At 39.4% G+C, this 18,590-nt stretch overlaps 3 protein-coding genes across 3 annotated transcripts in view; 1 reads left to right on the forward strand and 2 right to left on the reverse strand.

The window, feature by feature from the left end:
* Nucleotides 1-268: 268 nt before the first annotated feature.
* LOC117326462 (glutamate receptor ionotropic, NMDA 2A-like) overlaps nucleotides 269-18,590 on the forward strand; it is a 131,854-nt gene continuing 113,532 nt past the window's right edge. Inside the window, exon 1 of the mRNA XM_033883213.1 lies at nucleotides 269-533. The gene's annotated coding sequence lies outside the window, so the exon portion shown is untranslated. The remainder of the gene's footprint in view (nucleotides 534-18,590) is intronic.
* Nucleotides 12,803-13,387, reverse strand: LOC117331335 (DEAD-box ATP-dependent RNA helicase 42-like). Its single transcript, XM_033890052.1, has one exon. The coding sequence runs from the start codon at nucleotides 13,385-13,387 to the stop codon at nucleotides 12,803-12,805; it is 585 nt and encodes a 194-aa protein (XP_033745943.1).
* Nucleotides 13,451-14,263, reverse strand: LOC117331415 (uncharacterized protein DDB_G0290685-like). Its single transcript, XM_033890157.1, has one exon. It carries the CDS (start codon nucleotides 14,261-14,263, stop codon nucleotides 13,451-13,453), a length of 813 nt encoding a protein of 270 aa, XP_033746048.1.

Below are 18,590 nucleotides of genomic sequence, written 5' to 3' on the forward strand. Positions count from 1 at the left end.
TTAATCACTAGGTTGGAAAAGTAAATTTCATTAAAGCCCGAGGAAGAATTAAAGATATATCTTCCTCTGATAAGAAGTCATCATCCAACAAAGTTCTTTATTGCTTTCAAATATAAAAAGAAAGAAAAGTTTATATTATTCTTAAGATTATATTTTCTTCACTTCAGTACACACCAATCTAATATGGAGCGGTACAACCGCAGTGTTTCATATCGGCTGTAAGTACAGCGTAGGGACAGACTAACCGCCGAGTCGACAACGGGTAACAGCGTTCACCGCGCGAGGCTCCCGTCTTAGTGAAGGGCAAAGCACACTGCGTGCCACACAGCGCGTGTGACCAAGCAGAGACGGTACCCTGTGTCTTGAGGAGCCTCACAAACAGTGTATCGATCTCGAGGCTTTAAAGAAATTAGGCGATCAACAGTTGTGCAAAAGTCCTTGGATTACGTAACAATTCATTTCTGGTCAAAAGCGTAGGTACGCAAAGGACAATTGTCACACCAGCATAGAGCAAGCTTACGACGTCGTACAAGGTAGGATCAAATAACGATATTATCTTATTTGAATTATTATTGAAACCTTTAAATCTTCAGATACTTTTGTTTGTAATCTGGAATTCTTTTTTTCTCAAAGCTCGTTATCTTCGAAAAACTTTATTAGCTAGACGATGATGATTAGTGAGTTTTAGGAGGAACTTAACGATGGCAATTGATTAGATTTCGTTGAATTGGCCAACTGTTATCCCCATGCATCTCTTCGCTAACTATGTTTATCGTTACCGGGGCATTGATCTAATGGTGGTGCTGTAATTCCCGAATAATGTCAGTCTGTTGAGAACAATTCAAGAGAATTTCTGTTAATTTGAAACTGTGATCGAACGTGCTTGGTTGTAATTAAATAGTCAATACAAATTTCCGTGAAGTCTTGTTTTCTCATTCGAGGTGAAAATGATATGCGTACTAAAGCAGTTTCAGAAAATAACAATTCGATTGTGTTTTAAGCTTAAAACAACAAACACCACATAAATACATCGCTGGGTGAGATTGGTAAAGATAAAAAAGTTCTTCGTTGTTGCCCTGCTCTCAACTATCCGGTATTACTGAATACTCGTGCCAAACATTTACACTTGGTCTCTATCCAGGACATGTCCAGGGTTTTGTACGTCAACATTTCTAGGACTGAGCGTAAGGAGCGATGTTTACCTAACATAATAGGTACGTACTAAAACCCACGGGTACATATGATACCTGAGCCAACATGGCACAGTGCCTTGGTAGTCCGCCCCAAAGCCATACTCCAGATCGTTACTTAAAACAATGATCTCTACTCTTCTTCCTGCATATCAACACAGGGGCGAACGTACACATTCTTGGTGATAAACATTTAGCTATTGTCTGTACACAATGTGCTAAAACAGGGCAATAACGTTAAGGGACATTTGAATGTATATGTATAATGTATTTGACAACACAAAACAAATGCATGTATAAATATTCAAAAGCATTGACGTTACTCACAGCATTAAAAAAACCCAGAAGACAACTTATTTACAAATGTCAATGAGATGCGATGTTGTTGGATGGTTTGAATATCCTGTCATTTATCCAACATCATTAGAACATAAACACGTGTAAATATATACCAATTGATAGTGTCATGTTGTTTGTGTGTTTAAAATACTTTTGTTATATAATTTATAACATCAGAATGTAAGATACATACAATACTGTTGTATGTGGATAGCTTACATCATTGTAATAATAAAAGACGAGCAGTACCTACGTACAGGACTAACAGAATGAGAACATCCCCAAACCATGCCTTGGTTATAACATACATTAGGTGATGTCTGAGCGTTATAACATACATTAGGTGATGTCTGAGGGTTATAACATACATTAGGTGATGTCTGGGGGTTATAACATACATTAGGTGATGTCTGGGGGTTATAACATACATTAGGTGATGTCTGAGGGTTATAACATACATTAGGTGATGTCTGAGGGTTAAAACATACATTAGGTGATGTCTGGGGGTTATAACATACATTAGGTGATGTCTGAGGGTTATAACATACATTAGGTGATGACTGAGGGTTATAACATACATTAGGTGATGTCTGAGGTTTATAACATACATTAGGTGATGTCTGAGGGTTATAACATACATTAGGTGATGACTGAGGGTTATAACATACATTAGGTGATGTCTGAGGGTTATAACATACATTAGGTGATGTCTGAGGGTTATAACATACATTAGGTGATGACTGAGGGTTATAACATACATTAGGTGCTGTCTGAGAGTTATAACATACATTAGGTGATGTCTGGGGGTTATAACATACATTAGGTGATGTCTGAGGGTTATAACATACATTAGGTGATGTCTGGGGGTTATAACATACATTAGGTGATGTCTGAGAGTTATAACATACATTAGGTGATGTCTGAGGGTTATAACATACATTAGGTGATGTCTGAGGGTTAAAACATACATTAGGTGATGTCTGAGGGTTATAACATACATTAGGTGACGTCTGAGGGTTATAACATACATTAGGTGATGTCTGAGGGTTATAACATACATTAGGTGATGTCTGAGGGTTATAACATACATTAGGTGATGTCTGGGGGTTATAACACACATTAGGTGACGTCTGAGGGTTATAACATACATTAGATCACGTCTGAGGGTTATAACATACATTAGGTGATGTCTAGGGGTTATAACATACATTAGGTGATGTCTGAGGGTTATAACATACATTAGGTGATGTCTGGGGGTTATAACATACATTAGGTGATGTCTGGGGGTTATAACATACATTAGGTGATGTCTGAGGGTTATAACATACATTAGGTGATGTCTGAGGGTTATAACATACATTAGGTGATGTATGAGGGTTATAACATACATTAGGTGATGTCTGAGGGTTATAACATACATTAGGTGATGTCTGAGGGTTATAACATACATTAGGTGATGTCTGAGGGTTATAACATACATTAGGTGATGTCTGAGGGTTATAACATACATTAGGTGATGTCTGAGGGTTATAACATACATTAGGTGATGTCTGAGGGTTATAACATACATTAGGTGATGTCTGGGGGTTATAACATACATTAGGTGATGTCTGAGGGTTATAACATACATTAGATGATGTCTGGGGTTATAACATACATTAGGTGATGTCTGAGGGTTATAACATACATTAGGTGATGTCTGAGGTGACTTACAGGATCCTCAAGCCACGCCTTGGTTATAACATACATTAGGTGATGTCTGGGGTTATAACATACATTAGGTGATGTCTGAGGGTTATAACATACATTAGGTGATGTCTGGGGGTTATAACATACATTAGGTGATGTCTGAGGGTTATAACATACATTAGGTGATGTCTGAGGGTTATAACATACATTAGGTGATGTCTGAGGGTTATAACATACATTAGGTGCTGTCTGAGGGTTATAACATACATTAGGTGATGTCTGAGGGTTATAACATACATTAGGTGATGTCTGGGGGTTATAACATACATTAGGTGATGTCTGGGAGTTATAACATACATTAGGTGATGTCTGAGGGTTATAACATACATTAGATGATGTCTGGGGTTATAACATACATTAGGTGATGTCTGAGGGTTATAACATATATTAGGTGATGTCTGAGGGTTATAACATACATTAGGTGATGTCTGAGGGTTATAACATACATTAGGTGATGTCTGGGGGTTATAACATACATTAGGTGATGTCTGGGAGTTATAACATACATTAGGTGATGTCTAGGGGTTATAACATACATTAGGTGATGTCTGAGGGTTATAACACACATTAGGTGATGGCTGGGGGTTATAACATACATTAGGTGATGGCTGGGGGTTATAACATACATTAGGTGATGTCTGGGGTTATAACATACATTAGGTGCTGTCTGAGGGTTATAACATACATTAGGTGATGTCTGAGGGTTATAACATACATTAGGTGATGTCTGGGGGTTATAACATACATTAGGTGATGTCTGGGTTATAACATACATTAGGTGATGTCTGGGGGTTATAACATACATTAGGTGATGTCTGGGGGTTATAACATACATTAGGTGATGTCTGGGGGTTATAACATACATTAGGTGATGTCTGAGCGTTATAACATACATTAGGTGATGTCTGAGGGTTATAACATACATTAGGTGATGGCTGGGGGTTATAACATACATTAGGTGATGGCTGGGGTTATAACACACATTAGGTGATGTCTGAGGGTTATAACATACATTAGGTGACGTCTGAGGGTTATAACATACATTAGGTGATGGCGGGGGGTTATAACATACATTAGGTGATGTCTAGGGGTTATAACATACATTAGGTGATGTCTGAGGGTTATAACATACATTAGGTGATGTCTGGGGTTATAACATACATTAGGTGATGTCTGGGGTTATAACATACATTAGGTGATGTCTGAGGGTTATAACATACATTAGGTGATATCTGGGGTTATAACATACATTAGGTGATGTCTGGGGTTATAACATACATTAGGTGATGTCTGAGGGTTATAACATACATTAGGTGATGTCTGGGGGTTATAACATACATTAGGTGATGTCTGAGCGTTATAACATACATTAGGTGATGTCTGAGGGTTATAACATACATTAGGTGATGGCTGGGGGTTATAACATACATTAGGTGATGGCTGGGGTTATAACACACATTAGGTGATGTCTGAGGGTTATAACATACATTAGGTGACGTCTGAGGGTTATAACATACATTAGGTGATGGCGGGGGGTTATAACATACATTAGGTGATGTCTAGGGGTTATAACATACATTAGGTGATGTCTGAGGGTTATAACATACATTAGGTGATGTCTGGGGGTTTATAGCACACATTAGGTGATGTCTGAGGGTTATAACATACATTAGGTGATGTCTGAGGGTTATAACATACATTAGGTGATGTCTGGGGGTTATAACATACATTAGGTGATGTCTGAGGGTTATAACATACATTAGGTGATGTCTGGGGATTATAACATACATTAGGTGATGTCTGGGGGTTATAACATACATTAGGTGATGGCGGGGGGTTATAACATACATTAGGTGATGTCTAGGGGTTATAACATACATTAGGTGATGTCTGGGGGTTATAACATACATTAGGTGATGTCTGAGGGTTATAACATACATTAGGTGATGTCTGGGGGTTATAACATACATTAGGTGATGTCTGGGGGTTATAACATACATTAGGTGATGGCGGGGGGTTATAACATACATTAGGTGATGTCTAGGGGTTATAACATACATTAGGTGATGTCTGGGGGTTATAACATACATTAGGTGATGTCTGAGGGTTATAACATACATTAGGTGATGTCTGGGGTTATAACATACATTATGTAATGTCTGAGGGTTATAACATACATTAGGTGATGTCTGAGGGTTATAACATACATTAGGTGATGTCTGGGGTTATAACATACATTATGTAATGTCTGAGGGTTATAACATACATTAGGTGATGTCTGAGGGTTATAACATACATTAGGTGATGGCTGGGGGTTATAACATACATTAGGTGATGTCTGAGGGTTAAAACATACATTAGGTGATGTCTGGGGGTTATAACACACATTAGGTGATGTCTGAGGGTTATAACATACATTAGGTGATGGCGGGGGGTTATAACATACATTAGGTGATGTCTAGGGGTTATAACATACATTAGGTGATGTCTGAGGGTTATAACATACATTAGGTGATGTCTGGGGGTTTATAGCACACATTAGGTGATGTCTGAGGGTTATAACATACATTAGGTGATGTCTGAGGGTTATAACATACATTAGGTGATGTCTGGGGGTTATAACATACATTAGGTGATGTCTGAGGGTTATAACATACATTAGGTGATGTCTGGGGATTATAACATACATTAGGTGATGTCTGGGGGTTATAACATACATTAGGTGATGGCGGGGGGTTATAACATACATTAGGTGATGTCTAGGGGTTATAACATACATTAGGTGATGTCTGGGGGTTATAACATACATTAGGTGATGTCTGAGGGTTATAACATACATTAGGTGATGTCTGGGGGTTATAACATACATTAGGTGATGTCTGGGGGTTATAACATACATTAGGTGATGGCGGGGGGTTATAACATACATTAGGTGATGTCTAGGGGTTATAACATACATTAGGTGATGTCTGGGGGTTATAACATACATTAGGTGATGTCTGAGGGTTATAACATACATTAGGTGATGTCTGGGGTTATAACATACATTATGTAATGTCTGAGGGTTATAACATACATTAGGTGATGTCTGAGGGTTATAACATACATTAGGTGATGTCTGGGGTTATAACATACATTATGTAATGTCTGAGGGTTATAACATACATTAGGTGATGTCTGAGGGTTATAACATACATTAGGTGATGGCTGGGGGTTATAACATACATTAGGTGATGTCTGAGGGTTAAAACATACATTAGGTGATGTCTGGGGGTTATAACACACATTAGGTGATGTCTGAGGGTTATAACATACATTAGGTGATGACTGGGGGTTATAACATACATTAGGTGATGTCTGAGGGTTATAACATACATTAGGTGATGTCTGAGGGTTATAACATACATTAGGTGATGTCTGGGGGTTATAACATACATTAGGTGATGTCTGAGGGTTATAACACACATTAGGTGATGTCTGGGGGTTATAACATACATTAGGTGATGTCTGGGAGTTATAACATACATTAGGTGATGTCTAGGGGTTATAACATACATTAGGTGATGTCTGAGGGTTATAACACACATTAGGTGATGGCTGGGGGTTATAACATACATTAGGTGATGGCTGGGGGTTATAACATACATTAGGTGATGTCTGGGGTTATAACATACATTAGGTGCTGTCTGAGGGTTATAACATACATTAGGTGATGTCTGAGGGTTATAACATACATTAGGTGATGTCTGGGGGTTATAACATACATTAGGTGATGTCTGGGTTATAACATACATTAGGTGATGTCTGGGGGTTATAACATACATTAGGTGATGTCTGGGGGTTATAACATACATTAGGTGATGTCTGGGGGTTATAACATACATTAGGTGATGTCTGAGCGTTATAACATACATTAGGTGATGTCTGAGGGTTATAACATACATTAGGTGATGGCTGGGGGTTATAACATACATTAGGTGATGGCTGGGGTTATAACACACATTAGGTGATGTCTGAGGGTTATAACATACATTAGGTGACGTCTGAGGGTTATAACATACATTAGGTGATGGCGGGGGGTTATAACATACATTAGGTGATGTCTAGGGGTTATAACATACATTAGGTGATGTCTGGGGGTTATAACATACATTAGGTGATGTCTGGGGTTATAACATACATTAGGTGATATCTGGGGTTATAACATACATTAGGTGATGTCTGAGGGTTATAACATACATTAGGTGATGTCTGAGGGTTATAACATACATTAGGTGATATCTGGGGTTATAACATACATTAGGTGATGTCTGGGGTTATAACATACATTAGGTGATGTCTGAGGGTTATAACATACATTAGGTGATGTCTGGGGGTTATAACATACATTAGGTGATGTCTGAGCGTTATAACATACATTAGGTGATGTCTGAGGGTTATAACATACATTAGGTGATGGCTGGGGGTTATAACATACATTAGGTGATGGCTGGGGTTATAACACACATTAGGTGATGTCTGAGGGTTATAACATACATTAGGTGACGTCTGAGGGTTATAACATACATTAGGTGATGGCGGGGGGTTATAACATACATTAGGTGATGTCTAGGGGTTATAACATACATTAGGTGATGTCTGAGGGTTATAACATACATTAGGTGATGTCTGGGGGTTTATAGCACACATTAGGTGATGTCTGAGGGTTATAACATACATTAGGTGATGTCTGAGGGTTATAACATACATTAGGTGATGTCTGGGGGTTATAACATACATTAGGTGATGTCTGAGGGTTATAACATACATTAGGTGATGTCTGGGGGTTATAACATACATTAGGTGATGTCTGGGGGTTATAACATACATTAGGTGATGGCGGGGGGTTATAACATACATTAGGTGATGTCTGGGGGTTATAACATACATTAGGTGATGTCTGGGGGTTATAACATACATTAGGTGATGTCTGAGGGTTATAACATACATTAGGTGATGTCTGGGGGTTATAACATACATTAGGTGATGTCTGGGGGTTATAACATACATTAGGTGATGGCGGGGGGTTATAACATACATTAGGTGATGTCTAGGGGTTATAACATACATTAGGTGATGTCTGGGGGTTATAACATACATTAGGTGATGTCTGAGGGTTATAACATACATTAGGTGATGTCTGGGGTTATAACATACATTATGTAATGTCTGAGGGTTATAACATACATTAGGTGATGTCTGAGGGTTATAACATACATTAGGTGATGTCTGGGGTTATAACATACATTATGTAATGTCTGAGGGTTATAACATACATTAGGTGATGTCTGAGGGTTATAACATACATTATGTAATGTCTGAGGGTTATAACACACATTAGGTGATGTCTGAGGGTTATAACATACATTAGGTGATGTCTGAGGGTTATAACATACATTAGGTGATGGCTGGGGGTTATAACATACATTAGGTGATGTCTGAGGGTTAAAACATACATTAGGTGATGTCTGAGGGTTATAACATACATTAGGTGATGTCTGAGGGTTATAACATACATTAGGTGATGGCTGGGGGTTATAACATACATTAGGTGATGTCTGAGGGTTAAAACATACATTAGGTGATGTCTGGGGGTCATAACACACATTAGGTGATGTCTGAGGGTTATAACATACATTAGGTGATGTCTGAGGGTTATAACATACATTAGGTGATGTCTGAGGGTTATAACATACATTAGGTGATGACTGGGGGTTATAACATACATTAGGTGATGTCTGAGGGTTATAACATACATTAGGTGATGTCTGAGGGTTATAACATACATTAGGTGATGTCTGGGGGTTATAACATACATTAGGTGATGTCTGAGGGTTATAACACACATTAGGTGATGTCTGAGGGTTATTAAATACATTAGGTGATGTCTGAGGGTTATAACATACATTAGGTGATGTCTGAGGGTTATAACATACATTAGGTGATGTCTGAGGGTTATAACATACATTAGGTGATGACTGAGGGTTATAACATACATTAGGTGATGTCTGGGGGTTATAACATACATTAGGTGATGTCTGGGGGTTATAACATACATTAGGTGATGTCTGAGGGTTATAACATACATTAGGTGATGTCTGAGGGTTATAACATACATTAGGTGATGTCTGGGGGTTATAACATACATTAGGTGATGTCTGGGGGTTATAACATACATTAGGTGATGTCTGAGGGTTATAACATACATTAGGTGATGTCTGAGGGTTATAACATACATTAGGTGATGTCTGAGGGTTATAAACATACATTAGGTGATGTCTGGGGGTTATAACACACATTAGGTGATGTCTGAGGGTTATAACATACATTAGGTGATGTCTGAGGGTTATAACATACATTAGGTGATGTCTGAGGGTTATAACATACATTAGGTGATGTCTGAGGGTTATAACATACATTAGGTGATGTCTGGGGGTTATAACATACATTAGGTGATGTCTGGGGGTTATAACATACATTAGGTGATGTCTGGGGGTTATAACATACATTAGGTGATGTCTGGGGGTTATAACATACATTAGGTGATGTCTGAGAGTTATAACATACATTAGGTGCTGTCTGAGAGTTATAACATACATTAGGTGCTGTCTGAGGGTTATAACATACATTAGGTGATGTCTGAGGGTTACAACATACATTAGGTGATGTCTGAGGGTTATAACATACATTAGGTGATGTCTGAGGGTTATAACATACATTAGGTGATGTCTGGGGGTTATAACATACATTAGGTGATGTCTGGGGGTTATAACATACATTAGGTGATGTCTGGGGGTTATAACATACATTAGGTGATGTCTGGTGGTTATAACATACATTAGGTGATGTCTGAGGGTTATAACATACATTAGGTGATGTCTGGGGGTTATAACATACATTAGGTGATGTCTGAGGGTTATAACATACCTTAGGTGATGTCTGGGGGTTATAACATACATTAGGTGATGTCTGGGGGTTATAACATACATTAGGTGATGTCTGAGGGTTATAACATACATTAGGTGATGTCTGAGGGTTATAAAATACATTAGGTGATGTCTGAGGGTTATAACATACATTAGGTGATGTCTGAGGGTTATAACATACATTAGGTGATGTCTGGGGGTTATAACACACATTAGGTGATGTCTGAGGGTTATAACATACATTAGGTGATGTCTGAGGGTTATAACATACATTAGGTGATGTCTGAGGGTTATAACATACATTAGGTGATGTCTGGGGGTTATAACATACATTAGGTGACGTCTGAGGGTTATAACATACATTAGGTGATGTCTGAGGGTTATAACATACATTAGGTGATGTCTGGGAGTTATAACATACATTAGGTGATGACTGAGGGTTATAACATACATTAGGTGATGTCTGGGGGTTATAACATACATTAGGTGATGACTGAGGGTTATAACATACATTAGGTGATGTCTGGGGGTTATAACATACATTAGGTGATGTCTGAGGGTTATAACATACATTAGGTGATGTCTGAGGGTTATAACATACATTAGGCGATGTCTGAGGGTTATAACACACATTAGGCGATGTCTGAGGTTTATAACATACATTAGGTGATGTCTGAGGTTTATAACATACATTAGGTGATGTCTGAGGGTTATAACATACATTAGGTGATGTCTTACATGTTAGAACCTGTACCCAAACATTGAGATAGATCAGGAGGGAGCCATGGCGTCCATCTCCTTCATATCAGTTCTCCAGTGGATACCTTCAGACAACCTGATTAATGGAATCAGATTTTATGGAACAGTCATGCATTTATAAAACATAATCTGCATGTTGATAAGAACTGTGCTCCAGCCCACGTTAGAGGTGTGGTACATGTTGGAGTTATTACTGATGTCAATGTGCGCGCACGGGACAGTGTATCTAGTAAACTGTAGCACGCGCACGGGACAGTGTATCTAGTAAACTGTAGCACGCGCACGGGACAGTGTATCTAGTAAACTGTAGCACGCGCACGGGACAGTGTATCTAGTAAACTGTAGCACGCGCACGGGACAGTGTATCTAGTAAACTGTAGCACGCGCACGGGACAGTGTATCTAGTAAACTGTAGCTCGCGCACGGGACAGTGTATCTAGTAAACTGTAGCACGCGCACGGGACAGTGTATCTAGTAAACTGTAGCACGCGCACGGGACAGTGTATCTAGTAAACTGTAGCACGCGCACGGGGAAGTGTATCTAGTAAACTGTAACACGCGCACGGGACAGTGTATCTAGTAAACTGTAGTACGCGCATGGGGAAGTGTATCTAGTAAGCTGAAGCAAACTTGCGGTATGATATGGTTCATTACATGTTGATGGACATCCTGAACAATATCAACAGGCTGGTGTCTTTGACAAGGTCACACACCATCTACAATCCTGTAATTTCTACCCATATATTTCCTCTTGTATCATTCACTAGAGAAAATGAGATCGCCATGAAGCAGTAAATACTTGATCTCTGTAACTATTGTCTGATTAACAAATAAGGTTATACTACGTGACAGCATTGATAGACCGGAATTTGACGTAACACTTGATCACTAACGACTGGAATCACTCGATCGTGTCCACCCTGCACGTGAGAAAGAACACCAGACACATACTGTGTGGCGTAGGTAACGAGCATGCAGGCGCCAGTATCTCTGGGAGACTCCCAAGTATTTACCAAAGTTGAGTAAACTCATTTACAACACAAGTTATGTCCATTGATTTGTAACAAAACTTTGATTCGATAGTCTGGTTTGTAATTCAATGTTTAATTTGGAAACAGATTTATGATTAATTCTGTGAGTTGTTAGTACAATTTGTAATACTTGTACAATATTAAATCTTAAGACAGATTACAACTTAATATGATGTGTGAATTGTACGCTATTTATTACAATACTAATTTATAGAAAGCTTTTCATTGAATGTATTAATGGTAGTGGATAGCAGTGCAGCGTTTAATTTAGAGTTAGTTGTACATGCTTGTATATTTTGATAACAACATATCATTAAGGGATGTAAATTAATTCGTGTGTGGACAGTTCAAGGTTTTCTTGCAGTGTTTAATTAAGATTTGTAACTTTAAACGTAAGTTGATAGCTCAAATTGTAAAGTATTGTTTAATTTAGAGATGCATTTGTAATTAGATAATTGTTTATATAGATTGGTTGCAGTACAATACATATAAGTACTATTTACAATATATTAAAGCGACGAGAATCAAGACATGCCGTTAGAGAAATGATTCGAGATAAGCACACAACACACGAGAGAAACAATATCTACACATATCTTGTATGAGTAGCACGAACAAACTCAATCAAGAAAACAAAAAAGCATACACACTTTCTAATAATCTCTATTCCATCAGACATCCTATTATGAATTTACACGAATTTGATAGCGTCAATTGAAGCTAAAATAAAATTTTGTTGAACTAGTTTTGTTTTCGAAAAAAGAATTGTTCAGATAACTTGGCGTTGCGTCCTCCTCTCTCTCGACTTGGTATTGCGTCCTCCTCTCGACTTGACATTGCGTCCTCCTCTCTCTCGACTTGGTATTGCGTCCTCTCTCTCGACTTGACATTGCGTCCTCCTCTCTCTCGACTTGGTATTGCGTCCTCCTCTCTCCCGACTTGGTATGGCATTGCGTCCTCCTCTCTCTCGACTTGGCATTGCGTCCCCCTCTCTCCCGACTTGACATTGCGTCCTTATCTCTCCCGACTTGGTATTGCGTCCTCCTCTCTCCCGACTTGGTATGGCATTGCGTCCTCCTCTCTCTCGACTTGACATTGCGTCCTCCTCTCTCCCGACTTGGTATTGCGTCCTCCTCTCTCCCGACTTGGTATGGCATTGCGTCCTCCTCTCTCTCGACTTGGTATTGCGTCCTCTCTCTCTCGACTTGACATTGCGTCCTCCTCTCTCTCGACTTGGTATTGCGTCCTCCTCTCTCTCGACTTGGTATTGCGTCCTCTCTCTCGACTTGACATTGTGTCCTCCTCTCTCCCGACTTGGTATTGCGTCCTCCTCTCTCCCGACTTGGTATGGCATTGCGTCCTCCTCTCTCTCGACTTGGCATTGCGTCCCCCTCTCTCCCGACTTGACATTGCGTCCTTATCTCTCCCGACTTGGTATTGCGTCCTCCTCTCTCCCGACTTGGTATGGCATTGCGTCCTCCTCTCTCTCGACTTGACATTGCGTCCTCCTCTCTCCCGACTTGGTATTGCGTCCTCCTCTCTCCCGACTTGGTATGGCATTGCGTCCTCCTCTCTCTCGACTTGGCATTGCGTCCCCCTCTCTCCCGACTTGACATTGCGTCCTTATCTCTCCCGACTTGGTATTGCGTCCTCTCTCCCGACTTTGCATTTCGTCCTCCTCTCTCCCGACTTGGCATTGCGTCCTCCTCTCTTCCGACTTGGCATTGCGTCCTCCTCTCTCCCGACTTGGCATTGCGTCCTCCTCTCTCTCCCGACTTGGCATTGCGTCCTCCTCTCTCCCGACTTGACATTGCGTCCTCCTCTCTCTCGACTTGACATTGCGTCCTCCTCTCTCCCGACTTGGTATTGCGTCCTCTCTCCCGACTTGGCATTGCGTCCTCTCTCCCGACTTGGCATTGCGTCCTCCTCTCTCCCGACTTGGTATGGTATTGCGTCCTCCTCTCTCCAGACTTGTCATTGCGTCCTCTCTCTCGACTTGGCATTGCGTCCTCCTTTCTCCCGACTTGACATTGCGTCCTCCTCTCTCACAGCTTGGCATTGCGTCCTCCTCTCTTTCGACCTGGCATTGCGTCCTCCTCTCTCCCGACGACTTGGCATTGCGTCCTCCTCTCTCCCGACTTGGCATTGCGTCCTCCTCTCTCCCGACTTGGCATTGCGTCCTCCTCTCTCCCGACTTGGCATTGCGTCCTCCTCTCTCCCGACTTATCATTGCGGCCTCCACTCTCTAGACTTGTCATTGCGTCCTCTCTCCCGACTTGGCATTGCGTCCTTCTCTCTCCCGACTTGGCATTGCGTCCTCCTCTCTCCCGACTTGGCATTGCGTCCTTATCTCTCCCGACTTGGCATTGCGTCCTCCTCTCTCCCGACTTGGCATCTCATCAGCTGGTAAATGCATATAGAGAACATTTTTAAAATGGTTTAACGCTGGATGCTGCATTTTGCACCCAATCTGGAATTTATTCTAATATATTTGAAAAATATGACAGTTCATCATCCCCGTTAATTAATTATATCAAATAAATGAACTGTCTTCTTTTAAAATGTAATTATAACATTATGAACGCACATCTCAAATCAATCTGGTGTTTTTTTTCTCGAATGCCGTAGTGCAGCAAATTAACTACTACTTTGATTTAATTACTTATTTATGGAATCGATTATATATGGTATTTTACTGATATCATATAATTTCAATAAAAAAACAACATATCGCATTCCTTTTGTTGACTTCACCACGGCTGATACAATACAAATATAGCATTTTGATGAGGTCGATACTTGGTTATACCAACCTAAGAAAAATATTAACTAATGGACGAAGTCCGAGGTTATTATGTTTTGTTAGGTCGATATATCTACATGTAGGTATCAACTGGAATTAAAATGCTACAATTGCTTTCTTATTTCTATTGATTTTGTATAAAATCAGGGAATAGCATGGGCTGGATGATTCAAATTTGAAATCAGTATTATATTTTGCTCACTTTTTTTGAGGAAAAACAAATTTAAAATTGATAACTTAACCGGTCCAACCAAACTAAGATAATAATATTACCATTAGCCACACTTTTGTATTAAGTACATAACTCATACTTATCTATTATGGACATTTGATCAGGTTAAAATACTGTTATATCAAACTGTTAAAAAGATATTAACAGAGGGCTTCACCATCTTTCGCCATTTTGGAATTATCAATACTGTATTCAATATAAAGAGTGTGCTGTACTGCGGGGTCCATATGGTCCAATGTTCTAAATTAAGAAACATTGAGTCCACATGGTCCGTTTGTTCTAAATTTAGAAAAATGAGGTCCAAATGTTCTGAATGTTCTAATTTTGTAAACATGAAGTCCATATGGTATAGATCCAATCAGAACAACAGAAAATCTTGACATATTTAATATATATAGCTTAAGTCCATATACACTTATAAATTAACTAGCGTTTACGCGAGGACATTTTGACTCAATTATAAGGTAACATATTGCTCAATATACAACAACGGAAGGTTAATATCCAGATGTGATTTGTCTCAATGTCGTCGAATGCCACTTTTCTCTGTTGACATCACCCCGACTGATATAATGTTCTATAACATTTCCTCTGTTGACATCGCCCCGACTGATATAATGTTCTATAACATTTCCTCTGTTGACATCACCCCGACTGATATAATGTTCTATAACATTCCCTCTGTTGACATCGCCCCTGACTGATATAATGTTCTATAACATTTCCTCTGTTGACATCACCCCGACTGATATAATGTTCTATAACATTTCCTCTGTTGACATCGCCCCGACTGATATAATGTTCTATAACATTTCCTCTGTTGACATCGCCCCACCTAATATAATGTTCTATAACATTTCCTCTGTTGACATCGCCCCGACTGATATAATGTTCTATAACATTTCCTCTGTTGACATCACCCCGACTGATATAATGTTCTATAACATTTCCTCTGTTGACATCGCCCCGACTGATATAATGTTCTATAACATTCCCTCTGTTGACATAACACTGGCTGATATAATGTTCTATAACATTCCCTCTGTTGACATCACCCCGACTGATATAATGTTCTATAACATTTCCTCTGTTGACATCGCCCCGACTGATATAATGTTCTATAACATTTCCTCTGTTGACATCGCCCCGACTGATATAATGTTCTATAACATTCCCTCTGTTGACATAACACTGGCTGATATAATGTTCTATAACATTCCCTCTGTTGACATCACCCCGACTGATATAATGTTCTATAACATTTCCTCTGTTGACATCGCCCCGACTGATATAATGTTCTATAACATTTCCTCTGTTGACATCACCCCGACTGATATAATGTTCTATAACATTTCCTCTGTTGACATCGCCCCGACTGATATAATGTTCTATAACATTCCCTCTGTTGACATAACACTGGCTGATATAATGTTCTATAACATTCCCTCTGTTGACATCACCCCGACTGATATAATGTTCTATAACATTTCCTCTGTTGACATCGCCCCGACTGATATAATGTTCTATAACATTTCCTCTGTTGACATCACCCCGACTGATATAATGTTCTATAACATTTCCCTCTGTTGACATCGCCCCGACTGATATAATGTTCTATAACATTCCCTCTGTTGACATCGCCCCGACTGATATAATGTTCTATAACATTTCCTCTGTTGACATCGCCCCGACTGATATAATGTTCTATAACATTTCCCTCTGTTGACATCGCCCCGACTGATATAATGTTCTATAACATTCCCTCTGTTGACATCGCCCCGACTGATATAATGTTCTATAACATTTCCCTCTGTTGACATCACCCCGACTGATATAATGTTCTATAACATTTCCCTCTGTTGACATCACCCCGACTGATATAATGTTCTATAACATTCCCTCTGTTGACATCGCCCCGACTGATATAATGTTCTATAACATTCCTCTGTTGACATCACCCCGACTGATATAATGTTCTATAACATTTCCTCTGTTGACATCACCCCGACTGATATAATGTTCTATAACATTTCCTCTGTTGACATCACCCCGACTGATATAATGTTCTGTAACATTTCCTCTGTTGACATCACCCCGACTGATATAATGTTCTGTAACATTTCCTCTGTTGACATCACCCCGACTGATATAATGTTCTATAACATTTCCTCTGTTGACATCGCCCCGACTGATATAATGTTCTATAACATTCCCTCTGTTGACATCACCCCGACTGATATAATGTTCTATAACATTCCCTCTGTTGACATCGCCCCGACTGATATAATGTTCTATAACATTCCCTCTGTTGACATCACCCCGACTGATATAATGTTCTGTAACATTTCCTCTGTTGACATCACCCCGACTGATATAATGTTCTATAACATTTCCTCTGTTGACATCACCCCGACTGATATAATGTTCTATAACATTTCCTCTGTTGACATCACCCCGACTGATATAATGTTCTATAACATTCCCTCTGTTGACATCACCCCGACTGATATAATGTTCTGTAACATTCCCTCTGTTGACATCACCCCGACTGATATAATGTTCTATAACATTCCCTCTGTTGACATAACACTGGCTGATATAATGTTCTATAACATTCCCTCTGTTGACCCCGGCCACCTCAGGGTCACACTCCTTATACTCGTTCCCTTCTCTCGTTTGGCAGATTATCAACATATCAGTCTCTCGGCCTGTAAAGCAATATCAATTTTGAGATGTATACAAAAGTGGTTATTATATCAACCTGTTTTTAAAACAAAATTTATATCTCATTTTGACAACACCATTTACATTACATTAAAACAAATGGTTTTTGAAATCCTGCGGTCTAGGATATGGCATCGCTTCCAACATGTTATGAATCACTGTCCCCAAGGACGATACTAACCAGGTTAAATGGGAGTCAATCTACCAGTTTGCTTTTAGCCATAAACTAATATTAAGTATGAACTTTATAATTATATCGTTTGACTAAATCAACAATATAATTCATCGTGAAGTGATTGGACCATATCTGCTATAAATAAAAATGTATGTAGACTCGTCATTAACAGGTTAACATCAGTTAGGAGTCAAACCTTATAAAAGAGATTTGCGATAAAATGTGAAACATTTTAATCAGATCGCCTCTTTAATTCTAACCATTCTGTACGCTTATCTCATTATTCCTTGTAGTGTAACAACTTAACAATGAGATATGTTACCCAATCCTATTTGTTCCTAATCATTTCCCGAGGGATCGTTAAAATAAGCATAATCTTAGTACCATCGTCTCCGTGTGCTGACAAAAAGAGAGCTTGTCGTTTTTGTGCTGTGTATTCACTACAAACATTCATTGCGGAATAAAGTCCTGTGAAAGCTCGTGATTATCGTATGGGGGCAGTGTACCAACGATCGATGCCGGAGTTGTAACAGCATTCATCAGGCTTATGATAAGATCGTGCCGACACGGCGGTCGGACGGTTATTACATAACACAAAGCCATGTGTACCAGAAGTTTGTGGG

Source organism: Pecten maximus, chromosome 1 (genome assembly GCF_902652985.1).
Source record: "Pecten maximus chromosome 1, xPecMax1.1, whole genome shotgun sequence".
Classification (NCBI taxonomy): domain Eukaryota; kingdom Metazoa; phylum Mollusca; class Bivalvia; order Pectinida; family Pectinidae; genus Pecten; species Pecten maximus.

Excerpts from the sequence above, each read along its gene's own strand:
- LOC117331335 (XM_033890052.1), bottom strand. The coding sequence starts at position 13,387 with ATGCCATACCAAGTCGGGAGAGAGGAGGACGCAATACCAAGTCGGGAG.
- LOC117331415 (XM_033890157.1), bottom strand. The coding sequence starts at position 14,263 with ATGATAAGTCGGGAGAGAGGAGGACGCAATGCCAAGTCGGGAGAGAGG.